We start from the raw sequence: 25,046 nt of genomic DNA, 5'->3' as shown, positions 1-25,046 counted from the left end.
GTAGGGAAACAGTTATTAGTCAAAATCCGCTTGATTTGTATTGATCCGCTGCAGCGGTTCACAGCGTCTGACACAGTACACACCGGCGCTCTGTGGCAGCGGAGCAGCGCTGGCTGCCGTCGTCTCGCCAACGAGTATGAACTCTGGATCTCATCTGGAGGAGCTCTGACACGACTCTGCGCCCGGCGGTAATGAGCCTGACAGAACCACTATAAGTCACTGCTGAACGGCAAACTTTCTGTGTTATCACCAACTTTGATATCACAGGGGAACAAAAAAAAAACAGCGTGTGGACAATTACCAATTGTAGTGTGATGTGGGTGTGTACAGTTTGTGTGTGAATCACGGCGCCATCTGACAGCACAAGCCAGCGAGTACAGTACTTCTTTCATATGTGAAAGTTAAAAGATTACAAATATAGTGTGGACTTACTATCATGGAGACCACGTACGTGTCTGTGCACAGATTATTATGAAATGAGTTATGTGGGTCTCACTTCCACTCTGACTGTGACCTACAGTAACTAACTATAAAGTCAATACACTGTAATAAAATCTACCGGACTGTAATTAACAGTTTTGTTCGGAAAGTAAAAAAAATCACAAAAGTGATTTTCATTTTATTGTGTCAATGTAAATATGTAAATAAATATTTAAAGTAATTACACTGCAGAAATAAAACCCACTGTTAGTGTATGTGTGTGGAGTGTGTGAGGACCCGCAGCAGACAATCAAACCAGTAAAGTTATGCAGACTGCGAAAGCAAATGAGGCAGCAAAGAACGGGCACCAATTAAGCATGAAACAGCCAAAGCCGGCGTGCAGGCAACCAGCCAATCCAGCAGCGTGGCCGCAATAGCAATTATGGGCACAAGCTCCGTGTGCAGCGTCTGCTTCAGAACGCCGCCCCCCAGGAGCCGTGCGCCGGGTCCGGGTCCAGGTCACCGCTTGGCTGCTTTAAACTACAACCATTACCTGCAGCAAATGGAGCAATCTCCCCCCCGCGGCCGTCTCGCCGTCGTCCTCGCAGTCCTGCAGGAAGCCGCCCCGGTCCTCGCAGAGGATCCTACGGCCGACAGGATCACAACAGCTTGGCGTTAGGCGCGGGGGAGGGGGGCGGAGGGGAGGGGAGGGCGTTCTGGGCACGGAGCGACGCCGTGACACAGGCAGACTCCCCAGCGGAGTTTTTAAAGTGGTCTAAATGTCAGCGTCTCTTCCCGGTGAGTAATGACCACGCAGGCGGCGCATCAAGATCGACCTCATTAGACTCGTTAAAAAAAAAAAAAAACAACTAAAACACATTCAGGCAAGTGTGAGGAGGCACAAACACACACACACACACACACACACACACACACACACACACACACACACACACACACACACACACACACACACACACACACACACACACACACACACACACACGCTCGCTCGCTCACAGCTATTAGCATAATACACAGTATTGTCAGGAATCCTACTCTAGTGATTTTCTTGACCTTTACTACACATGATGGACAGATGTGAATCTTTACTTATTTCATGTGCTTCTTCACTAATGAGACCCACTGTAACACTAACCGTCTGCTGCTCGAAGGCATAACAGCACCACACACACACACACACACAACACACACACGCAGCGTTACTGACCTGTATGCATAAATATTATGAGTGGCACTAGCAATCTTCTTGTTTTCCATCAGCTTCTCCAGGACCATTTTAACCTGCAACACACGAGAGGTGGAATCGTTCATATTTCAGCACACTCAAACACTTTACTCTCACACGGCACAATATTTCTATGTGAATAGTTTCTGGAGTGAACATCTAAGTGGACGTAAGAGCCAAAGTCGACCTGGCCACGATGCTGTAACTGTGAACGCGACAGGGTCGGACATCAGTGTCGTCTGACGCTGGTGACTAACAGGAGAAGCAGCGTCACCCGACTGGTTATAGAAGCAACCGTAGCTTACATATTACCATGAGTAAGAGTTTCAAGTATAAAAATACATTTGGAGATTGATCCACAGTTTGGCAGCCAAAATATCTGTACAAATTGGTCTTTTCCTGTCCCACCTGGATTGGAATCTGACTCACATTCACAAACTTGCTATGTATTTAACATTTTCACTAGATCTTCAAGATTCTTCTGATTTCCTTGCAGTGCTGCATTTTATTTTGTTATTATTTTTATATTTGTGTGTCTTCAAATCGACCCTTGAACAGAACGTGAAAAAAAACTACAGTTTGAATAACTACTGTGGTGAATGAGAAGCAACACGCTGTATAAAGAGCCGAGCTTGTTACGTTTGAGTGCTAGGATTTGACCATGAAAGAGACACAGCACTGCTGTATGTTATACAAAGACCATGAACAAGCTCCAGCAAACTGTGGAAGCTGGTCAGTCACTGTAACAGGGATGGTATCATGTCATGTTTATGAGGCTTCAACATAAAACACAAACACTGACAAATACATTTTGTTGAAAAGAGAAAAAATTAACATTAAAATATTAATTTGAAAAAAAATTGTCAATAAAATTTTTTTCACTCAGTTTTAGATTAGAAAACCTTCATTTGTCCCCCCATGGAAACCTTTTCTTACTAAACCCAATGTAATAATTGTTTTCTTTATTTATCCAAAACCAAATAAATCATTTCCTCCTGGATTTAAAAGAATACTGACAATTAAGCATCAGTATGCTCTCGGTGAAGCACATCACACACTTAATGTACAAGCTGTTGCATTAAAATATGTAAATCCTTTACGGGTCTTAGCATATCCCATTCGTCTGTTCTCTGGAGAACATCTCTGTCTGTAAACATTCCTGTCCAGAGAAGCGCCTCGCAGCAGGTGGGAGCTTTTAAGAACAAGCGACTTGCTCGCGGAGCACTCCAGAGCCCGATTAGCATGCAGGAACGAGCCAGATGATATTTCAGTTTGCAAAATTGCCGGTAATTTACCACGTTTATATATCTTGCTCCTCTGCTGTCGAGCAATTTCCACTGAACCTCGGCTGGTGGTCGGTTTTGTTGTTTACTTTCACAGTTCAACGACAATAAGGCGCCGTTAAGTACTGTACATACTGTACACGTGGCGGAGTCGTTTCCACCGCGTGGAGCGCTTTCACGTCGGGCCGTCAGACCCTCGTACCTGTCTGGGAGTCACCACGGGCGCTAAGTGGGGCTGGAAGGTGCTGCGTCGGTCCGTGATGGCGTCCCCGTGTTTTATTGGAGGCACCTCCTCGTCTGCAAGACCAAACGCTGCAGGTGAGTGATGTCTGTTTCGTCCAGTCCGAATCCACTGCAACATCATCTACCGGCCTGAACCGTGGTACCGTGTGAGGGATCCATGAGGAGCTGAGCGAGTTCTGCGTCCAGCCCGAGCGTCCTGAAGTCGGGTGCGTCTTCATCGTGGTCTTCCTCCTCCGTCGTCATGTTCACCATCTCTGGCTGAGCCGCTGAAACAGATCGCGTTGTGTAAGTTACATCTTGTTAAAGAAAATCTTGTTCTTTGCACCCTCCAAAACTCTGGGCTATAAAGGTCCTCGCAGCAGCTCGTCATTAAACTGACACCTACTGAGCAAATTATTAGCCAGCTAACATTACATGACCTTAACACTGACACCAAAATGGTTTAATGATCTATTATATAAGGAAAGACAGACGATTCTTAATAGATGACACCAATTACTTGAACCTTGCTCTCACTTTGAGAATCGTACAGACGCTGATCATTTTTAGCCTCCTTGATCATTTGACTGTCCTTGATAATAGAGGGTTTTTTTTAAGTACATTTGGAATAAGTGACATATTTAAAAAGGGTTTAAATTGTCAGGTGCTCTGTTTAATGTAATGTAATGGATGCTCCACGTTTTGTACACTGGATGTCAGAAATGCAATTAAACACTGACGTCTCACTGTTTTCTCACTTTTTGCAGGTCACAGCCTGAAGGGGCCCAATTCAGAACATGGTCCGCTGTGTTCTGCCTTATACACTATGAGCCTGTGTGGATTTATGGATGCCTCAGCAAATAGTAATAGAAATGTTACAGAACTTTTATTTTTATTGAGATAAAATTCAACAACAAGGCTGACTTGTCAGGCATTTGCCGGCGACCTTTACTCTCTAATCTAATCCCCCGCAGTTCTTCTTGAGAGTGTTGATAAAGTGCTCGCAATTTTTTTGCACCGTGACGAGCCAAGGTCTATCTTCACTTGCACAACAGAGGCTTTCACCTGTTAAACAGATCATCGTCCGATCAATCAAGCACAACAAAAGGGACTTTGGTACCGGAACACATTTCAGTCCTCAACTTTTTCAAATGTGTTACAGGAGTCAATTTTAATTGTGGAGTACTTTTATTGATGGACAGACTAGAGACAACGCTGCTACTTTGCCATTTTGCTGTCAAGCTGAACTGCGTTTGGTCCTCCAGACTATTTATAGGGCGTTAGAGGAGACCAGCTTTTACAATAAATTAAGAGAGAGGCAGCAGAAGTTGGCTAAATCCTTGTTTTGTGTGACTTTCTTCCACTTCCCCAGTTGATTCCCTTTACGCTGGATATTTATACACTTATCTGAGTTTTCTTCTGTTATTACCTTTCGCTCAAAGAAGTGAGATTAAGGACCTGCAGTGAAGGCTTTGCCCACCCAGCTGACATAAAAGCCTCCCTATCTCGCCGGTAAAGGTTGCTGTGCGCCGCCTGACAGGAATACCTACACACCGGAGGACGCGGGAATAAGGAAACATTCTTTTAGACGTGTCAGGCGGTAAAACATACTTTGAATAAAAGAGAAAAAGAGTAAATTAAATGAAATTAGGGATTAATGCATTGAGAGAACCAGCTATATTGTGCTTTATAAAAAAATGCTTTGCTCATTTTTATGCTTTAATGTTCTTCATACTAAGTAGGTTTTCACTTTACAGGAACAGGAACTAAAGTTAAACTGACACAGAACTGTTGGCTGTGTATGTATATTCACACACTAGGTGCTAACGTCCATTAAAAGAACGCAGCCTTATTCATGCAGACTTCATCATTCTCCCCATTATTTCTCTATGCTTTTCATGTCCCTGCGTCCGTGTTTACTCCCTTTTCATTTCCTTTTGTGTGGATTACAGTATGCATCTTCAGCCTTATCATTTCTCCCCCTCTCCACCGCGTCTCGGCCATTTGAATGGGAATATGCTGTCGATCCCGCTCCTGTGAGCTAAAGTGCTGTGACCAGTTATACTTATTACCACATGAATTGGAGAGACAGGATGATTTATGCCAAACCACAATGGGCAAAGACAGCTAATATTTCTCGAGCCTGTTCCTTCTGCCTGAGCGGTAGATACTGCTGGTAGATAGGCTGAGACCAACTGGACACCCCCCCCCAACCGACCCCCTTTCCCCCGATTCATGCTGACACTTCTGAAACTCTGGCATGACAACTTTGTTTGGAGGAAATTTGTTGACGAGCAGTTCGATTTATCGGAGCGGAGTTGTTAACGAGCGCTAATGTGATCACGCGCTCTTGGAAAGCACTGAACTGACAGTCTGTTAAATTTGCCTCTGGATAGAGATCACCCAATCATAGCCTAGCAACAGTAACTAGGCACGGCGGGCCTGCCGGGCCTCAGATACAGTATCTCTACATGTCAAAGCAGCATTCACTGGGCTCTAATAGGAGCAACACTCAGCATAGTAATAGTCTGGAGAGCGCTTCACTATTCCAGTCACTAAACTAAAAAACAACAGCAAACGTGCACAGAGTCCGAGTCTGCTCTGATGATGAACGCAAAGAAACTGTCTGTTAAGCGAAAGTGACTTATCGTAATATAATAAACTCCAGTTTGACTCCAGCACCTCAATATTAAACATGTTGTAGAATTATCACCTTTTTGACAGCTTCGGCTTAAAAACTGACAAATTGGCCTGCGTTGCAATCAAAGTCATGCAGAGTATGGATTAGGAAAACTGCAGTTTAATGAGTTGACGCCGCTAAGGGCAGCACCAATGCCCACACCCACCAGTTTACACTGAGAAGCCCTCAATCAAGTGTCACTTCAGGTGACTACAGATTGCTCATATACGTGTGACCCTCAAGCGTGAATTTAATTTTCCACAGCTCACCTGTTTCTGAGCTCTGGCACCTCTCCAGCAGGAATTCTCGTATTTTCTCCACCCACAGGTAGAGGATGCTGTCACCCGCGTGCTCGCTGCAAGGGTTTTTAAAGGGTCGCGTGTAAGATTCAGTTCTCTGTGAGTTGCACAGTGCAGCATTGGTCTTAAAAAGGCTTCGCTGCAGCTATGAAAAGTCAGAAATTAGGAGGTGCACTCACACATAGAGGTCTTCCAGGCTGTTTGCCAGTTTTGCTCTCTCTGGTCCTCGCAACCACGCAGCACTACAAAAGCCCAGAACAAACACAGGATTATTAAGTAGGACGAGCGGGGGGTTTTGTCGAGTGGGTTGTTGTTTTCTCAATTCAGCAGCTCACCTCAAGACCTCATTTCAAAGGCAAGTGGACTTACTTGATCTGGTAGATGGGTGGAGCTCTGCTCGGATAGTCAGACGGGAGAATAATCTGATCGATATGACACAAATGACCTCATCATAAGCACTGATGTATGAACACAGAAGGGACACTTCCAAAGACTAGATTTATAGACAGATGCTAGATTCTCTACCTGCAAACGTGCTGTCAACTCTGGCTCCTCCAAGTCGTTTGATATTTTGATGCAAAATATTCGAGATGCTTCATCTATAACGCACCATTCATCGCCATATATAGAAGACAGAGCCTCAACCTCTTCAATCTAAATGAGAGACAGCAGAATCAATAAAATGTGAATATATTAGGAATGAATTACTTCAGAAAAGCAAATTTAATCAAACTAAAAATGATGTGACAGGAAGAGTGGAGTCCAGGCCTTATCCTCACCCCCTGCTTCAAAGTAGATTTAACTATGTAAATGAAACTACTGAGTATTAACCCTGCATAAGCCATATATGTAAATGTGCAAACAAAAGGTGTGAACATATCAATTCGAGGTTTTAGCGAGCGATGTGTGCCAGGGTCAGGGTATTTCATGGCAGGTACCAGGCCAATAACTTCCTGGACGCTCTGTTGACGCGTGTACTACATCAAGGCAGAGTGGCCGGTTCCATCTTTACTGATCTAATCTTACTTGAGCCTGTAGGTCTGCTTCGTTCTCCGGACCTATGACGTCAGCCATTGATTCATGTTGTCAGTGGTGTCAGATGCCAGAAACTGCAAATGAGGCTACGGAAGGACACATAAAGGCAGACGAACATATGAGGCACCAGCAGAGCCAGGCTGCATGTGAGCGTAAACTGCTTCCAGGTCAGTTCTGTTTGGCTCGGTGTGTTTCAACTTCCGGACTCTGTCGCGTCAAAAAAAGAGAAAACGCATCTAGGGTTCGTTGCAGCGCTTTGAAAAAATTATGTATTTTCATGCTGTTGTTTTATTGTTTTCATCTAATAAAAAAATAACATCAGTGTTGTGCGTTTACGTCAAACCGAGCTTTTACTTTGAAAGGCTTAACTTACTCTCAGGGGTGACTTCCGTTCCTCGCCGATCAGCTGATGGGCTTGTAAACAGCAAACGGGGCATGTGTGCATGTGTGCGTGATACAGCCAGCTGTGTGTCGACATAGCGTAGCAGTGTGTCAGCACAGCGCGTGTGCGGCCGTGGGTGTGTGTGTGTGTGTGTGTATGTGTGTGTGTGTGTGTGTGTGACTGACTGACGATGTGATGTGTGCGCCGCGCTGCAGTAACGAAACGGCTCAGAGCGGCTTAAAACATCACATGCAGTCGCACTCGGGGCCTGCGTGAGCTCCACGGCACAGGATCGGAGCGACCGAAGCAGTAAGTGTGGATCCCGCTGTTTTTTTTCTCGCCTTCTGGTCACTCGTTACCAATAAAACCAGGGCAGCCTGTGTCACAGCTGCTCCACACGCCGAATTCGGACCGGGGCTGTTGTTGTTACTTAGGTGACGTTGTCAAACTGCGTGAAATCGCCGTTTACCTGGGAAAACTAATGTAAATGCAGCCGATGTGGTTCCCTCAACGACAAATGGTGTAAACGCTGTATTTTTGCTGTGATGCAAAAGAAGAGCTATTTCTGCTTAATTGCAATATTTTCCAAAATTCGTTTTTTACAGTAATTTCATTGGGTTTACAGTATGTTAAAGGCAGGACACGGGTGTAAGTAGACTCGAAGCTTCATGCAGTTAATAGCTTTAATGGTTTCACATTGTAGCTTTAAACATTTTTCATTTATTAAACTAGTATTTATTTTCTGCTGTCTGTATTTGAGCTGCTAGGAGACTTATTATCCTGGAAAAATGTTGAAAAACATCAAACATCATTAATTGAATAGGTGGAAATAGTGAGTCAGACAGGCTGAGGCTGTCGCCAGACACCATAGCAGAGCAATCACATCCAGTCACATGCTTCAGTTGCAGGTAAACCTGTTCTGGAGCCAGTTTAACACTCCTCTGGTTAATGCTCTTCAGTGTTTAGAGCTATTTTCAACATCATGTGCACTGACTGTATCTGTGGCTGTTTCCTTCCTGTAAAGCTGATCTGGTGACCGTCACCTCTGTATGTAAATGCCTGATTCCTCTTCTCCTTTGACTTTTGCCTTTTCCTCGTCGCACAACAGCGTCTTGTGACATTTTGTTCACATGCCCCAAACAATGAGCGAGCATTAGGCAACATAAACTATGTGGACTCAACGCCACCACTTTAAAGGCACAGGTCACTCATTTCCCACATTAGGTTCAGTCTACTCAACAAACCCGACTGATATTGAGTGAATGCTGTTGTCTCCTAAACTGCGCAAATGATTCTGAATGAGGATCTATCAATATCTGCGACTTATCCACTTAGGAATCTCTCTTCTACGGGTCACTTCATTAAAGCTGGAAAACAAAATTGCTGTAGTGCTGCTTAAACTGGAATCATTTCAGTGCGTTTTGCTTGTGATAATTTCCTAAAAAGTACTTCAATGTTATGAGAGGGCATCAAAGTACTTAAGTGCTGGAGGAAAACAAATGTGCTGCTACTAATAAACCTTCCAGCTCATTGTGCTTCTTTTTTTCCCCTACTGATTAGTTGCAGCAGCTATTCAGCGAGCTCGGCCTCCTGAAAGCATCGTTTTAATTACAGTTGAGTCACGGGGAATTAAAAGCGTCATTGTGCCGATTTGCTGTTTCCATCCTCCGTTTCCTCCGCAGGCCGTGATGGAGGAGCTGGAGCCAGAGGAGCAGTTCCTTCGCTGCGCCCGCAACGGCGACCTGCCTGGGATTCAGAGGCTGCTTCGGGCGGTGGCTAAAGAGGAGACGCGGATAAACATTAACTGCAAAGGTACGGGGACCGCATCACGCGGGGGGGGGGGGGGGGGGTCCTGGATCGATAAGCACCATGTGCTGTTTTTCTCAGGTAAAAGCAAGTCCAACCTCAGCTGGACGCCGCTTCACTTGGCCTGTTACTTCGGACACACGCATGTGGTGGAGGAGCTGCTGAAGGTGCACTTTTTACGTCATTAAACCATGATTTAGACATAGATGACGACTATAGGGAAGTGAAGGCTGCAGCTGCGTGGACGAAGTGTGTGATGTGTGTGATGTGTGTGATGTGTGTGATGTGTGTGATGTGTGTGATGTGTGTGATGTGTGTGATGTGTGTGATGTGTGTGTGTGTGTGTGTGTTTGTGTGTGTGTGTGTGTGCGTGTGTGTGTGTGTGTGTGTGTGTGCGTGTGTGTGTGTGTGTTGGTGACCTCTGCAGGTTGGCGCAGACGTCAACTTGCCCAACAACGTGGGAGACACGCCGCTGCACAAAGCCGCCTTCACGGGAAGAAAGGTACCGCGCCGCGGCCATTCTAGCATTCTCTCTGCATCTCTCTGTGGATAGGATGATTTCTGTGCATGCATTTGTCCATCCGTTCAGTCGAGCAATCAATCAATGAATCACGTATTGATCAGGAGGTTGTCATGCTGCTGCTGCACTATGATGCATGTGCTACTGTCATCAATGGGACAGCACAGATTCCCAAAGATGTCACGCAAAATGCAGAGATCAGAGGCATGCTGGAAGGTGAGAGAGCCGTGGTGCAAATTACGACACCTCATGAAAACATTCTTTTATGCATGTCAACGTCTATCTATACAACGGTTTATTCGTGGAATGTACCCACTCTGAACCCGTCCTGATTGTTTCTCGCAAACACCAGCGGCTGAAAGAACAGAGGAGAGGAAACTGGAGGAGAAGCTTTTGGAAGCTGCACGGGAAGGAGACCTTCCAGCGCTAATTCAGCTGGTTTGTGCACACCTTACTGTACATACATGATGTCATACTGTGTGGCACAATATGCATCATTGCTCACTTTATTATGGTTAAAAAGGTAATTTTGATGGCTACAAATGTCCCTAAATATTCACAAAGTGTCAAAGTTTCCCAGCTCTCGACCCCACTGTTAGAAATAAAAGGCCGTCTTCACTTCTTGGCTGAATAATAAAGCGTCAGGACAGTTAGACCTGCGGTATAAAAGCCACTTGTTTTTATCTGTAGCTCAGCAGGAAGAAGCCTCCAGACATCAGCTGCACAGATCTACTGGGTAACACTCCGCTGCACTGTGCGGCCTATCGGGGCCAGAAGCAGTGTGCCCTGAAGCTGCTCAAGAGCGGAGCCAGCCCCAACATCAAGAACAAGAATGGTACAGCCCGCCAGCCATGACCGGCTTCTGTCTTTAGATGATAAACCCCAGTGTAATGGAAATGTGAGCCTTGTACTAATAAGACATCAGCGTTGCTCCTCTCTGACGCTGGCCTTTTAGTTTGTGTTCCGTATAAGCAGTGTTTTGCTTTGCAAACGGGCTCCAACCAATGGTGGTCTTATTGGCGGCAACAGCTCGCTCGGCGTTTCTTCGCTCGGGCAGAAATAGCCGCTGACTGATGATTTTCCAGACCCTGTTATTAATTTTGCCAGACACAACAGCTATTTCTGAAAATGACAGCTACACCACAGACAAAGCGGATGATCATCTGTTAAATGTTGAGCAGTCCAGCAGTATTCCGGTCTCACCTCGGTTTGCCTGCGTGTCTGTAACACTTAGGCCAGACCGTGTTTGACCTGGCCAGCGACACGGCGATGAAGCAGGCCCTCGAAGGCAACGCTCATCGAGTGAGTTGAAAACTCGGTTAAACTTCCAGATCAGTTCACTCATTCGCGGCCTGCGTTCTTATGTCATCTGTGTCTGTTGCAGGTGTTGACCCGACATGTGAAGAAACACGAGGGACAGCTCTGGAAGGTAAAGTCATGGCTGCAGTTCTGAGACATGGAAAACAGTTGCGCTGCGTTCAGGGACAGTACAGAGTGTCGGTCGTGCACGCTTCTAAAGCCACAAGCAGTCAGTTGTCTTCGAACCACTATTTAACTTCTCTTTTTAATCATTTCTGATGCCTGGAATAGTAGCACAGCAAGTGAGTATTAATCCATAGCTGACGACAGTCCATGTTGTAATTATCACTCTGGCGGTAATGTGGGAGCTGTTTAAAACACAGAAACAGGCAATTACGGCAGCTTTCAAATTACCAGACCGCAGCACTGGGAAACCCTAAAAATTGGCTTCATTTCAGTACCTGCTGAGCTAATCAGCGAGGAAACAAACGTGCCCGTGCAGCGTGAGCACGTTTACAGTGCATTAGTAAATGCATCGCAGGTGTTGGGGAATGTACGCGTTGCTCTCGCTGCTCCGTTTAAATGCAAATAGACTGAGAGCGGTGTCTGAGTGAGTGGATTCGCTGAGAGTCTGAATGAACGCTGCCCTTTCCCGCAGAGCTCCCGGTTCTTCGGCTGGCGCTGCTACTGGGTCGTCCTGCAGGACGGGGTCGTGTCCTGGTACTCCAAACAGTAGGTGCTCCTTGAATCAGATATGTGCAAAGCTCTAAAATGATAAACTGAAGCATCCCGCGGCTTTAGATTAGAGAAGCGCCGGAGGTTGCAAATGACTTAAACGCAGGAGGCGTTTGTTTGTTTGGAGGGGGGGGGGGGTAAGATGAAGAAACCTGAGGAAATGTGTGTTCCACCTGAAGGTCAGACGCTGTGACCGGTGGCAGGAGGCAAGGCTGTAAGTCCCTGACGCACTCCCACTGCATGGTAAGCCGTTAGCCCGGACCGTCTCCGCCTGCTTTGATCGCATCGGATTTTCACACGCCGTTACTTCTGATTCTCCTGTTTCCAGATCCGAGCCAAAGATAGCTGCTTTTTCACCCTCAAGTGCTTCGACGACAGCGTGCATCACTTCAAAGTGTCACCTAAAAACAATCCCGAGGCAACGAGAAAAGCAAGTTTCGTTTTGCCTCCGGCTGCAGATTCTCCTGTGAAATCCCAGTTATCTCTTAACCTCTGGCAAATATTAACGTTTCGTCTTGGTATATTTTTAGGAGATGAGTAAGTTGTCAGAGCACCAGTCTTTTAAACTTGCTCCCTGGTGTTCTGCTCTGGGGAGGGCCTCCAATTAGGATGACATCATCTGGGAATGACATCATCTGCGATGTCATCCGGAGGAGTTGTGGGGGAACAAGTCGGGCGCCGTGATGGGAAGTCAAAAACTCCTCCAGATGATGTCATCCTATTCCACCCAGAGCCTCTTTGCTCCGCTAAGCTAACAGGCTTCACGCTGTAAAGAGAGTTCTATGTGTGGTGGCTTTGATTTCACAGTAAAAGAGCGTGTTTCCACGTCAGACTCCCTTTTAGTAGTGTTTGGTAATTGTGTTTTTCTCTGATCCCAGCGGAGGGAAGCTTGGCACGGCAGCAGCCCGTTACATAAATTAGTAGGCTGCTGCTTTTTATGACCAACCAAAAACCTCTGTCATTGTCTCCCAGGCTTGGCTGGACGCCCTGGAGGAGCACACAGCTTTCAGCACACACTACTGCTCGCAGGAGCAGGGCAGCGAGGAGGAGGAGGAGGACGTGGAAGTGATGTCACTCGGGGAGCTGACCGACTCGCTACAGGTGGCTCTGCACAAGACGAATAATGTCCCGTAATTAGCGTGTCAGCGTGATGAGTCATGGCGTCCTCCCACCCTTTCTGCATCCGTGTCCTCTCGTTTGTGTGGATCCAGGCGGCGGAGACGAGCCAGAAGAAGCTGGAGCTTGAGGTGGCGGCGTTCCTGTCGGCGCTGCAACACGACAGGCTGGCAGAAAGTAAAAATCCGATGACTCAGTTAAACTCTGCTTTAAATATGAATGTACAGAGCAGATGATGAAGCTCAGAGTGGAAGCATTCGTGAGTGGAAAGGCGATTAAGATGACAAGCTCCATTAGGCACATATAAATATTCAATATTGGTGGAATAATATTCAAAATTCTCTTAAGAGTTGACACCATCTGCTTCTGTCATCAGAGGTTTCGCGTGCTGCTTGATTGTAGCTGAGAGGAAAACAATCCACTGAACTTCTTTGGCACAAAATTCAGAGTGAAATGAAGAATGATAATTTAACTCTGTGTGTCTGTGTGTGTGTGTGTGCATGCGTGCTTGTGCGTGTGCGCATCCTCAGGCTTTCCATCCGCCGTGCTTCAGAGAATGCAGGCTATCTGCGCGTTGTCCAGCGAGACCAGTTCCAATCTCGGTGTCTGTCTCAGCTGTCTCTCCCGGCAGGAAGGGGTGAGTAGCAGCTTGCCTCCATTTTCATCCCCGTTTCAGTCCTCGTCGCCTGCCACATGTCAGGCTTTAATCGAAGATGCAGTAAATTATCAGCATTTAAATTTCATTTTCCAAGTTCACTGAAGTCAGATGTTTGAAGGTTGCAGGCTCATTTCTGTTCGTTGTGGTACAGTATCTTTGCTTGCGTCAAAGTTATGCAGGAATGTTCCTGGTTCTTTATTGTGACAGTTAAGTAATAAAACATTTTCATTTGTGCGATTTTGATTAAACTGACCCTTTAAAAAAACAGCCTATAAATACTATAATCAACAAGATCCTTGTTCTCCGTGACCCTTGCATGTGTAGCAGTGTTTCCCTTAAGAATGAGATGTAAAAACAAAACAAGGCTGGATTCTAAAGCGGCACCGAGTGAAGCGCAGTGATTATAAGACGGGTTTTCTTTGTGTTGGATTCAAAGCATCTGATTATAATGGAAGGATTCAGTGGATAGATTAGATCCTTCAGGAAACACCACTTATAGCTCACGGCAGCTCCAGCGGCTGTACAGAATGTAAAACTATATTTGAGTAGCATTTAATGCTGTTCTCATTTCTCGATGTTCACAAAGTAATAGAGTTCAGTTTGTGTGAAGTGTGTGTGTGTGTGTTTGTATTTGAACAGTAATGGCAACCTGTGAAAAATGATAATCCAGTTTGGAGACAATGACCAGAGGTAGAGACCAGTGGGAGTTTGTTGAAGAGAATCAGGCCCATCTCTGGGTCTCAGTTGCTGCTTTCTTTAAGAATAATAATGGAGTTTCTAATACTTTGTGGTCTGGTTCCTGACTCTCAGAACGTCCAGCAGTGACCTTTCGTTTTGCTGCTCATGTGTCTCCCCTCACCTCCACTGGATGTCTTAACCCACACCGTCGGTGCTGTGGATCTGATCTGCTCGTCTCATTACGCCAGATCATGCGCTTCCTCTGATTCGGGGTCCCCTTTTGTTTAATGCATGCTGCACATCCTGCCCTGCAGCAATGCTGTGCAAACGTGACGCTATGTTGTTTTTTTTTTTTTATTGCCACATCAGGCAACTGGATGTCTCAGTGAAGCCTGTTACAATCAGCGCGTTGTTGTTTCATGTCTTGCCCAAATGAAATTAAGAAGTGGATGTGCAATAGTTTCCTCAAGTTGAATGAGTCCAAATCAAAAAATAATTATAATTACACCTTCCGGCGGCGGCACCAGCAGCATTAACGGTCTCTCATCTCGTCTGAGTGTCTTATCTAATAAAAAAAATTAAAGGAGACCCATTTTATTTTGTTTATGATAATCGGGCGAACAGATTTGTGCAGTTCTGCCTCGTCCGTGTGAGAGATTCAATCCAGATCAGCTTGTGGCTGCGGTGATGCTCTCTTTATCCTGGTACCGGCAGGCGAGGCATACGAAGGCGTTCGCTGATGCAAAACGGCGCCGGCAGGACCCACTAACGCGCTCCAGCCACAGCGCCCTAATTCCTGCTGCCCTTCACTGGCCACCTGGAGTTTTAATGCATTGATTTTTGCGTTCCGTGGGCTGTTTTTAAAGCCTTGAAGGCTCAGGCTGCTGTCTGTACCTGGAATCCGCTGACCTTATGTCGGCCTAATTAAGATCCTCTGGCAGAGACCAACTAAATGTCGGGTTGTCACTAAAGGTGACGGGGCTGCGGTTGCGCCTTTTGACCCCTTCATGGAATTAAATGGGCAAAGCAAGTGCTGGTCTCACACCATCATATATAAGCTGACGCTTAGCATTGATGACAGGACTCCCACTGCCTCATTTGTTTTAATTATCATGTCTTCATCCTGCTTCCTTAACCAACCTCAGCACGGTCTACTCACCCTCATTCGTGTCCTCTGCCAAATATCATTAATTATCAGAAAAGTAGTTTTCACACCCTCTTAGTTTTTGGCAACTTTACCCTGAAAATTGAAACTAGAATAAACAAGTTTTTAAATAAGAACGAGTCAGTGGAGTAAAAAAGCTGAAGCCATTAGTGGAAATAATGCAAACACAGAAAATGTATTTACGCAAAAGAAATGAAAAATGAACAAGCTTTAAAGACTTTGCGCTGCTCTTATAATAGACATGAGATAAGTAACATTTTGACAGTGATCAAAGCCAAGTGGAAAAAATCCAGTGATTCATCCTCGTCTGCGGCTGCGTTCAGATGCAGAACATGGACAAAGGGCCCGTGTGGAGCGATCAGTCATGAGGTGGAAGCGCTGACTCCGAACCCCTCGTTGCCCTTTGAAGACTTGGTCTTCCTCAGGCCTGCGGACGGCTAATGGCCGTGCGTGGACGTGCTGCGGGCGATGAAAGCGGGACCTGTTCAAAACACTTAGCTGAAGCACGGGCGCTTCAGAGGATCAGCTGTGAAGTGCTGCAGGAATATTGCTGTTAGTGGGTAATTGGGCGCCTTCACTCCTCTAATATACACTTCATTATGTTAGCCGAGCTTTGTTTACAGGCTGAGGCCTGGGACCTCGTCGTCTTCACCCTGAGCGCTTCCTTCTCCCCTTTAAATCCACGTGCAGCGTTTCACCTTTAACCTCTAGCGATTCGCGTACGGAGAGATGACTCTGCACCCGACTGCATTATGTGACGCCGCGTTTGGACAAAGTTGGATTAAACTCCCCAAAGAGGCCGCGCATGAGAGACGTTTTCCCTTCCCTCTAAAAGGTGCTTTCATATTTGATACCGGAGTCCTTTCATCTTAGCAGCGGCAGTGGTGCGTTGCAGTTGAGGCGATTCAATTTCATTTTATTCATCAAGGCTTTCAGAGTGAGTTTAGTTTCTCCTTCTCTACACTCCATTTCAGAACTTACAACACCAGCACTGATTTGACTCATTGTTCCTTTTTTAATTTCCTTTTCTATATATATTTTCTTTCATAAATATATTTGTGCATTTGAAACACGTCTACGGACTAAAAGCAATTTGCTGAGGGACACGCGATAGATTCCACAATTTAATGAACCTGGATTCTCCTTCGTCTCACCACAGAGGGAGAAGGTCAGACCATCACAAAAGTGGCCTAAAAACTCAATATAATCTGCTTTTAGCCATTTTTCCCTTTGGTGTTTGCCATCACTGCTTTCACTGGTCAGTGCTGGTTTGATATTAACCAGTAAACCGAGGATAATCACAAAATCTGCCCGACTGCGTCTTCCTGCAGAGCCGGAGTCGAAACAATGCTCACTGATGATGCCCGAAACTTAAAGAGCGCATCTGATTTCCAGCCTGATTTCAATCTGCTGACTCGGTTTTGCAGATGGCAACATAAAAAATTTGGCAACACATAGAAGTGTTTACTTTGCGCGAGGCGAAGTCGAGCCTGATTTAATGCCCTGAACCTGAGCTCCATCAGGGTGTGACGCTGTAATGAGGAGTAGGATGTTAGTCACTGTCTCCTTCCTGCTGTTTGATTGAGGTGATCTTTAAAAGTGCTGCAGCTTCTGATCTGCTGCAGTTATGTTGTTGGATGTAATTCCTTCTGTCCTGTTCGTCCCTAGATGTTTACGCTCATTCTGCCTGATTTTCAGCATCACAAACACGACATTTGCCTATTGACATGGACACAACTGTAAAACACCAAAGCCTGACGTATTTTAATTAAGCGTTGGGAGGAACAAAGTCGTCCTGGGCTGTGATGTTCACACGCCTTCGCTCCACAGAGACGCTGGCTAACTTTTCTGGGCTCTTTAGAAGCGCCGGCGCTGCTGGTGTGCCCTTGGGCTGCCGGGGAGCGTTTGAATGCTCCAGCTTCAGCCCGTCCAGCGCTTTCAGGCTCCCCACCTGGGCCGGGCCTCGATAGCTCAGCTGCGGCGTCTCTTTGAACCGCGGCGCGCAGAGGCAGGGCTCGCCGTGAATGGGCCCCTCAATGGGTCTCAATAGGCAGAAGTCAGACGCGTGGAGCGCGGCGCGTAATGGATGGCGGAGTGAATGGAGCCGCGGGGGCTGCTCCCCTCCGCCTCCGCGGAGGAAGGATTCTGATTCACTTCCACCTCCTGCGGCGCTGGTTTGCACTTTGACACGGCTGGTGGAGGGGTCAAGCAGCTGGGCTTCTCCTCCTCTTAAAGCCTCGGCGCCGGCCGAGGCCTCTGTTCTCCAACTCTACATTTAAGGTGCGGCTGAAACGCGAGCGCCGCTGTGTATTAGCCGCGCTAATGTCTTGTGTAAAAGGAGGGTTCGGTTAATAGTTTATATGCGAGTCCATTACCTGTCACTCGATCCCCTCTCCTCCGCGGGACTCGTGTTCTTCGCCGGGCCATTTGAGACGCGCCGCATCCAGGCAGCTGTCCTCCATTACAGATAAACACGGCCCACCGCCGTCCCCCTCTCTCGCTCTCCGTGGGTCTGATAATGACAGGACAGTGCCGAGGGGAGGATCAGTCCGTCAACACGCCGCTTATTTGCAGGCCCACGGGCTGAGAGTCACGCACATTTGTCGCCTGTTTGTAATGACAGGTTGTAGAAAAGCGGGGCAGAAGGACATTTTGTTGTCTTTAGATAAGATAAATAACGTTGTTTTTGAGTGATATATGATTGTGTGTGTGTGTGTGTGTGTGTGTGTGTGTGTGTGTGTGTGTGTGTGTGTGTGTGTGTGTGTGTGTGTGTGTGTGTGTGTGTGTGTGTGTGTGTGTGTGTGTGTGTGTGTGTGTTCGGTGAGCTCAGGTGCGCCGCCTGAAATTGGAGCAGGAGCTGGAGAAGAATAAGATCCTCTCTGAAGCCCTGCAGACTTTGGCCACAGAGCACCACGAACTCGAGCAATCCGTCGTCAAGGGATCTTCGCCGCGGAGCGCCCTCAGCGAGGATGAGTTCCACGACGCTGTGTCTGGTGAGTCGACGGCGTCCCGAACGCGCTCAGGACACGCAGGCGGTTCAGTGACCGTGACCTTTAGGACAGTGGAATCCTTTTTTTTCCACTGGTGAATGATTTTGTTGCGTTTGCTGTCCTTCCGGCGTGACGTAAGCTCAAACTGGTGTTTGTTTGTAGTGTGTGTGTGTGTGGGGGGGGGGGTTTGCATGATGTTGACTGATGCTGGAGGATCTAGCAACAAATGTGTTTTATTACACCTCAGCATTTAATTAGTAACAACAACAGCTGAATGAAACGCTAATGTAAAACCTTATGGAAGCTTTGTTTTTTTTAATAATAGCGTATGAATTTGCGATCAGTCATTGATTTGCTTGTATTCATGTGTTTACACATTGTTATTAGAGCCGTCTGATTCGTGTCTTAGCAGCGACGCTGGTAACCCTGGTGCTCGAGAGGCACGGCCCTGCTTGTTCTCTAGCTAATGTTACTTGGATCAGGTGTGTTCAGGCAATCAGGAGCTGTGAGTGCAGGGGAGGCTGGAAAATGAGTAGGACTGTGGAGCCGAGACCCCCCCCCCCTTCTTCCCCGACCCACAGAGTGGAATACGCCTGGTTTTTAATGATGGGGTGGACAGGAGAAAAAGGCACGTGTGTCAGAACACAGTGCGTCTGGGCTGGTTTCCTGAGGCTTGTGCAGCCACAGACCCGCTCCCTCACTGTCCACGCCACCATGTGGGTTCAGTTCACGAGAGTGTGGCATCTGTCGATGCAAAGTGAAGTACAGCTCAGAAGGATAACGCATCATCATATGTGACGTTTCCAATCTAGCAGCGCTCGCTAAAAACCATTTTCGTCACATTTCCCGCTACTCCGTTCACCTGGAGCGTTTCTTGGCCACATTCAAAGCGTGTCCGTGCGTTGGTCCCCGCCAGACACGGACTCTGAGCTCTCCCTGAGCGGCTTCGAGACGGTGGTGAGCCAGTCGGAGGAGGAGGACGAGGACGAAGGCTCTGTCATGTTAAGCAGCCCTTGCAGCAGCCCCACCAGCATGTTGCAGGAGGATCACCATGGCGACAAGGAGGAGACGCAGCCCAACGGAATCACAAAGCATAGGTCAGTGGAGCTGAACAAACTTGACAAAGAGCTCGGCGTCTCGTTTTGTTACACATATAGACTGTGATTATTGTGTTTTTTTTCCTGCTGTAATATCTCAGAGATGACAGATAGTGTCAGGCGGCAATATATCGCTGCCTGGCTAATATTTCTATTTCATTTTTGTGCTCTCCCTCAAGTGTTTGGACTTCACAGTGTGAATAATTTAGAGCGAGGGCCAGACTCTTAGAGGGAGGAGGCCGAGTTGAAAGAACTTGAAGCTGTTAAATATTGACAAGGTCAAAGTGTAATGCAACAATGAGCCTGCAGAGAGATCCCTGTGAGGTTCCGAGCCCAGTTCAGCCTGTTCCTGCTATATTATTGTGATGTTAAGGGTCATCGTGTCCAGCCCATTTATTTTAATGTGTGTCTAGGAGCACAGTACAGAGTGACACCAGTGCATCATACGTGTGGTTCTCTTGCTATTTTTGCAATTTCAGGACCAGCTTACCAGCACCGATGTTCTCCAGGAATGACTTCAGTATCTGGAGCATCCTGAGGAACTGCATTGGGATGGTGAGAGAGTGTGTGTGTGCGTGTGTGTGTGCGTGTGTGCGCGTGTGTGTGCGTGTGTGCGTGCTTGTACTTCCATCAAAGTGAGAACCAAAAAACATATTTTCCTACCAAAGTGAGGACATTTTTGCTGGTCCTCACTTTTTTGAAGGCCTGTTTGAGGGTTAAGATGTGATTTTAGGGCTGAGGTTAGAATTGAGTTTTGGTTCGGATTAGAGCAAAGTTCAGAGATCCTTTAGTTGTGATGGTTAGGGTAAGGGGCTAGGGAAGGCATTATGTCAATGGAGGTCCTCACTTTGATGTAAGTACACAAATGTGTGTGCGTGTGTGCGTGTGTGCGTGTGCGTGTGTGTGTGTGTGAGATGAATGACATTCATTAGCTGCAGCTGTACTTGTGCTAACAAACTATATTTCTGCTAAATCCCTGCTTTTATGAGAGTGGATCATACTTTATTGAACCCTGGTTTTGAGCAGTAGTTCATATATGTATGTTTCTGTACTTCCATGAAAAGGCTCAAGCATCGTAATCCTCCTAATAACTGTTTTAAGCGAATCGTTAGCAGCAGCGCGATTGAAAAAAGGCCAAATTTTCCCTTCAGCTTTTGCAAACCCCCAAAACGACCGCGGCACTCGCAGCGTGAAAGGACTTTATTTTCTCTTTTTCATCTCCTCTCTCCTCGTGTCTCTTTCAGGAACTCTCCAAGATCACAATGCCGGTGATTTTCAACGAGCCGCTCAGTTTCCTGCAGCGTCTGACAGAGTACATGGAGCACACGTACCTCATCCAGCAGGCGAATGCCTCCTCAGACTCTGCTGAGCGAATGAAGGTAGCGTAGAACCCTGTGACACCCTGGAACCCGTCTTGCACAAATGGCCTAAAGTGCCGGGAACGCGGCGCTCATCGTGTCCCATCCTGTGATCTGCTGCTCGCAGTGTGTGGCCGCGTTCGCCGTGTCTGCCGTGGCCTCCCAGTGGGAGCGGACGGGTAAACCGTTCAACCCCCTGCTGGGAGAAACCTACGAGCTGGTCAGGTAAGTGTGCTCGCGCTGAAGTGACGCCAGATGCCCGATGTGACGTTCCCATGGTGACGCGCGTGCGCCTCTGACCTCCAGAGACGATCTGGGCTTCAGGCTCATATCGGAGCAGGTGAGCCACCACCCCCCGGTCAGCGCCTTCCACGCCGAGGGCCTCAAGCAGGACTTTGTTTTTCACGGATCCATTTACCCCAAACTCAAATTCTGGGGCAAGAGTGTGGAAGCTGAGCCGAAGGGCACCATCACGCTGGAGCTTCCCAAGTAAGACAGCTGAGTGACCCTGCAAACATCTGAAAGGTGTGTGCACACTAAGCTCAGCGGTTTGTCTCCCTAGGTACAATGAAGCCTACACGTGGACTAATCCCACATGTTGCGTTCACAACATTATCGTGGGGCAGCTGTGGATTGAGCAGTACGGAAACATGGAGGTGATCAACCACAGGTAGGAGAGCAAAGCCAAGTTTCACCAGAGCCGGATGTTTCTGATAATGACGAATTGGAAAGAACTCGAAGCGTTTTGAGGAAGTTCGGTGAACGGGAAGGAAGCTGGACAACGCACATGAGGAAGTCCTGCGTGAGAGAGGATAAAGTGCTGTTTTCTCTCCCCTCTCACTCAGAACTGGAGAAAAGTGCTGCCTGAATTTCAAACCGTGCGGCCTCTTCGGCAAAGAGCTCCACAAGGTGGAAGGGTACATCCTGGATAAAAGGTAGGGCTGCGCTGGAGTCATCGCAGGAGCCGTCCGGATAACGCTGCCGCGTTCTAGAGACCTATCATCATTCTAGTCATGAGTCGCGCCGCTGGAATAAATTCCCACCCCTAAATGAAATTTCACACCACGCGCTGAAGTATTCATCGGCGTTTTGCATAACGCACTGTACAGTGAAATGAGCGCCAGAGGAGGCCGAGTTGCCCTTCGTTACGGCGCCAGTCAATGTCACACGCTTCTAAAACATGTGGCTTCACTTAACATAAATGAAGTTAAGCAGGTCGACCTGGGTCACGGCTAGCTGCGCGAGCGCTAGCTGGCTGTGACATCTCATTTAAAAGCCAAATTATTATGCTAAATATCAATTAACAATTCATTTAATTAATCATTTATTGCCATCCACACTCTGGTCATGAGCTCTAATGCAGCGGCTGACGTGTCGCCGGTCGAGGCCAAGGAGCGGGACCAAAACGAGCAGATGGTTCCGTCAGAATTACAGGACGAGCAGATTCTAGCGCAGCAGAGCGAGTGACTAAACATGAATGACTGGACCCGGAGCGCGTGCATGACCATGAGAACATGACCAAATGTGCAACATGAGCTCTGTGGACACACGGGACACAAAAATGTCACTGATGGGAGTTATAGGAGAGGGGAAAACATGTTGGTTTGCTCAGCGGGGGGCCTCGTGTGGCCTCAGCCTGTTAGTCTGTGGAGCTTTAATTGAGAATGGCTCAATTTGTTGGAAATGGAGTGTGTGTGTGTGTGTGTGTGTGTGTGTGTGTGTGTGTGTGTGTGTGTGTGTGTGTGTGTGTGTGTGTGTGTGTGTGTGTGTGTGTGTGTGTGTGTGTGTGTGTGTGTGTGTGTGTGTGAGTAAGAGAGAGAGACACACATCAAAGTGTCTTTTTTTCATGTTTTTAACTATTTGTTTGACTGGAACTCTGAAGCTAGCGCTGACACGAATCATTATCCGCTGTTTGTGCCTGGGGGTATTCGTACCCATGTTTCCCCCCTCAGCAAAAAGAAGCTGTGCGCGCTCTATGGGAAGTGGACCGAGTGTCTGTATGTGGTGGACCCCGGCGCCTTCGAAGCGCATAAGAAAAGTGATAAAAAGGGGACGGAGGAGAAAAAAGGTAGCAAAGCGGTAGGAACCTTTTAATTCTTTCATTCTGAGCTGTTGCTGAGCCTCATTTAAATCAAAATAGACATAATAAATAGCCCTACTTACTAATTAATGCACTGTAATCAAGCGCGGACCCGTTTGCAGGGTTGCAGTGGCGATCAGGAGGAGGCTCCTTCACCAGCTGCAGACACCGTGGAGGTGATTCCTGGCAGCCAGCTGCTGTGGAGAATCGCTCCCAGACCGGCCAACTCTGCCCAGGTCCGACTGCTTAATGCAACTGATGCCTGCGAATTATGTGCGATTACGGCCTTTTCATTTTTCCCTGTTTAATTGTAGATGTACAGCTTCACATCCTTTGCGATGCAGCTGAACGAGCTGCGCAAGGAGATGGAGGGAGCCATTCCTCCGACCGACTGCAGGCTGAGGCCCGACATACGCGCCATGGAGAATGGTGACATTGGTAATGATCGTCTCCAACGTGCCATAAACCTGCAAAGAGCTGCTTTTATCGCCATCTAAAGCCACTGTAAAGCAACGTCTGCCTCTGTGTAGACCTGGCCAGCGAGGAGAAGAAACGGCTGGAAGAGAAGCAGAGGGCTGCTTGCAAGAACCGCTCCAAGTCCGACGAAGAGTGGAAGACGAGGTGAGGATGCGCTCAGTGTTTCTGCCTTTTTTTTTTTTACTTTACAGCTTCTCTTTCTGCGCTTATTTCACTGTTTCACTCTGCGCTTGTCCCATTTTTCCCTGTCGCATCCTCTCTTCGATGTTAAAGGAGTCCTTCCCTGGGACCAAGGTTAGAGCCTCTTGCTGTTTGACTGTGTGACTAAACACTTCATCATTTATGTGACGTATTCGGGAGAAGTTGTAGAATCACTGGTCGGTCAGTAAACAAACTATGAACAAATCCTGTCTCCTTTCCACCTGCATGGCAGCTCCACTTACTGGTACTAGGTGGAATTACTCAAGCACCAGGAGTCCTCACCCCCAAAAAGTCCCTTGTCTTCATGCACCAAGTTTCTAGCCAAAGACAACAGTATTTGAGCCAGAGCTCTCTGATGATGGAGCATGCGTGTTCTTCCTCTTTAACGACGCGTCAGCACTTTGAGCTTCGTGTTTGTGCCCTCGGTCACCGGATGCTGACTCGTGTCTGATGTTCTCAGGTGGTTTCAACAGGGGCAAAACCCTCACACCAGCTCCCAGGACTGGCTGTTCTCTGGCGGATACTGGGAAAGGAAGTACGGCCAGATGCCCGACATCTACTGATGTCTGCCTCCTGCGTGGAGGCGTGGACGCCGCACGGCCTCCTCTACGTGGAGGACGCCGTGGTCACACTTTACAGGGGGAGGGTAGACTTCAACCGCATGGCCTTAATCCACTTTATGCACAGTTCTACTGTCATAAACAATGTGTAAACAGAAAATGTGAAGTAGTTTGACGGCGAGGGGGGATGTTTGGTTTTGAGTAGAGAGGCACTAAAACACAGGGGGTCATGGTTTTAGTAGGTTCTTATTTAAACATTCCCAGTGTTTTGAGTTTAAATGTATATTTGTACATACACTTTCCACACAGTCTGGATGACGTCATCATTTTGCTCTCGTTTCCTCTGAACTCAAACCACTAAATGTCCATTAATACGAGGACAGCGTTGATGTAAACTCTCCCGGTGTTCCCTACTTTAGGCGCAGAGTGACCCACGTGTGGTTTGGATTTGTCATTTGTCTTTTTGTCTGTTGTGCTCCGTTCATCATAAAACAAGACGAGTGATTTATTAATACTTTTTCTATAATTGTTCGGGGACCAAAAGGTCTCGTAACGCATAAAACAAATTCATTTTAACGCACTTTGCTTCCATGAAGAGCATTAAAAGTACTTCATGGCACATCTACAGTAAATAAACTTTCATATATTCATGTATGTTTTTACCATCTACGTGCAGTATGTGACATTTAAAACACCTTTCAGAGGAATCTAGAAAATAAAGTGCTGTGATCAAATA

The 25,046-nt window shown here is 47.1% G+C and overlaps 2 protein-coding genes and 1 long non-coding RNA gene across 8 annotated transcripts in view; 2 read left to right on the top strand and 1 right to left on the bottom strand.

The window, feature by feature from the left end:
• The window catches only part of LOC114852879 (uncharacterized), an 11,898-nt gene extending 6,413 nt beyond the window's left edge, over window positions 1-5,485 (top strand). The window contains exons 2-3 of the long non-coding RNA XR_003785472.3: window positions 3,050-3,480; window positions 3,942-5,485. This is a non-coding gene — a long non-coding RNA (uncharacterized LOC114852879). The remainder of the gene's footprint in view (window positions 1-3,049; window positions 3,481-3,941) is intronic.
• The window catches only part of impact (impact RWD domain protein), an 11,983-nt gene extending 4,662 nt beyond the window's left edge, over window positions 1-7,321 (bottom strand). Inside the window, exons 1-9 of the mRNA XM_029145553.3 lie at window positions 7,180-7,321; window positions 6,679-6,807; window positions 6,523-6,575; window positions 6,333-6,395; window positions 6,124-6,209; window positions 3,339-3,461; window positions 3,155-3,249; window positions 1,652-1,725; window positions 974-1,064 (exon numbers count right to left, since the gene is read on the bottom strand). Coding sequence (XP_029001386.1) covers window positions 974-1,064; window positions 1,652-1,725; window positions 3,155-3,249; window positions 3,339-3,461; window positions 6,124-6,209; window positions 6,333-6,395; window positions 6,523-6,575; window positions 6,679-6,807; window positions 7,180-7,227 — 762 coding nt within the window. The 5' untranslated portion in view covers window positions 7,228-7,321. The remainder of the gene's footprint in view (window positions 1-973; window positions 1,065-1,651; window positions 1,726-3,154; window positions 3,250-3,338; window positions 3,462-6,123; window positions 6,210-6,332; window positions 6,396-6,522; window positions 6,576-6,678; window positions 6,808-7,179) is intronic.
• osbpl1a (oxysterol binding protein-like 1A) lies at window positions 7,240-25,046 on the top strand. 6 transcript variants are annotated; one of them, XM_029145545.3, is made up of 29 exons: window positions 7,240-7,355; window positions 9,253-9,382; window positions 9,458-9,543; window positions 9,804-9,878; window positions 10,001-10,112; window positions 10,249-10,334; window positions 10,587-10,731; window positions 11,131-11,198; window positions 11,281-11,325; window positions 11,854-11,927; window positions 12,110-12,173; window positions 12,259-12,360; window positions 12,903-13,031; window positions 13,142-13,223; window positions 13,577-13,683; window positions 18,378-18,540; window positions 19,454-19,634; window positions 20,114-20,189; window positions 20,879-21,013; window positions 21,120-21,217; window positions 21,299-21,481; window positions 21,555-21,662; window positions 21,838-21,927; window positions 22,945-23,071; window positions 23,195-23,308; window positions 23,387-23,510; window positions 23,603-23,693; window positions 23,823-23,843; window positions 24,211-25,046. In XM_029145545.3, the coding sequence occupies exons 2-29, from the start codon at window positions 9,259-9,261 to the stop codon at window positions 24,311-24,313; spliced, it is 2,913 nt and encodes a 970-aa protein (XP_029001378.1). In that variant the 5' UTR covers window positions 7,240-7,355; window positions 9,253-9,258; the 3' UTR covers window positions 24,314-25,046. The 6 variants fall into 6 exon arrangements, with proteins under 6 accessions (XP_029001378.1, XP_029001380.1, XP_029001377.1 ...); XM_029145547.3 differs by lacking the exon at window positions 7,240-7,355 and adding an exon at window positions 7,774-7,879 and having other exon boundaries at window positions 10,064-10,112; XM_029145544.3 differs by lacking the exon at window positions 7,240-7,355 and adding an exon at window positions 7,774-7,879.

Source organism: Betta splendens, chromosome 4, assembly GCF_900634795.4.
Source record: "Betta splendens chromosome 4, fBetSpl5.4, whole genome shotgun sequence".
NCBI lineage: Eukaryota > Metazoa > Chordata > Actinopteri > Anabantiformes > Osphronemidae > Betta > Betta splendens.
Note: the sequence above shows the minus strand (reverse complement) of the source record. Positions and strands in the feature narration are given on the sequence as shown.

Excerpts from the sequence above, each read along its gene's own strand:
- osbpl1a (XM_029145545.3), top strand. The coding sequence starts at position 9,259 with ATGGAGGAGCTGGAGCCAGAGGAGCAGTTCCTTCGCTGCGCCCGCAAC. Across the intron at positions 21,928-22,944 it reads GGGTACATCCTGGATAAAAG|CAAAAAGAAGCTGTGCGCGC; the intron begins GTAGGGCTGCGC and ends TTCCCCCCTCAG. Across the intron at positions 23,309-23,386 it reads GACCGGCCAACTCTGCCCAG|ATGTACAGCTTCACATCCTT; the intron begins GTCCGACTGCTT and ends GTTTAATTGTAG.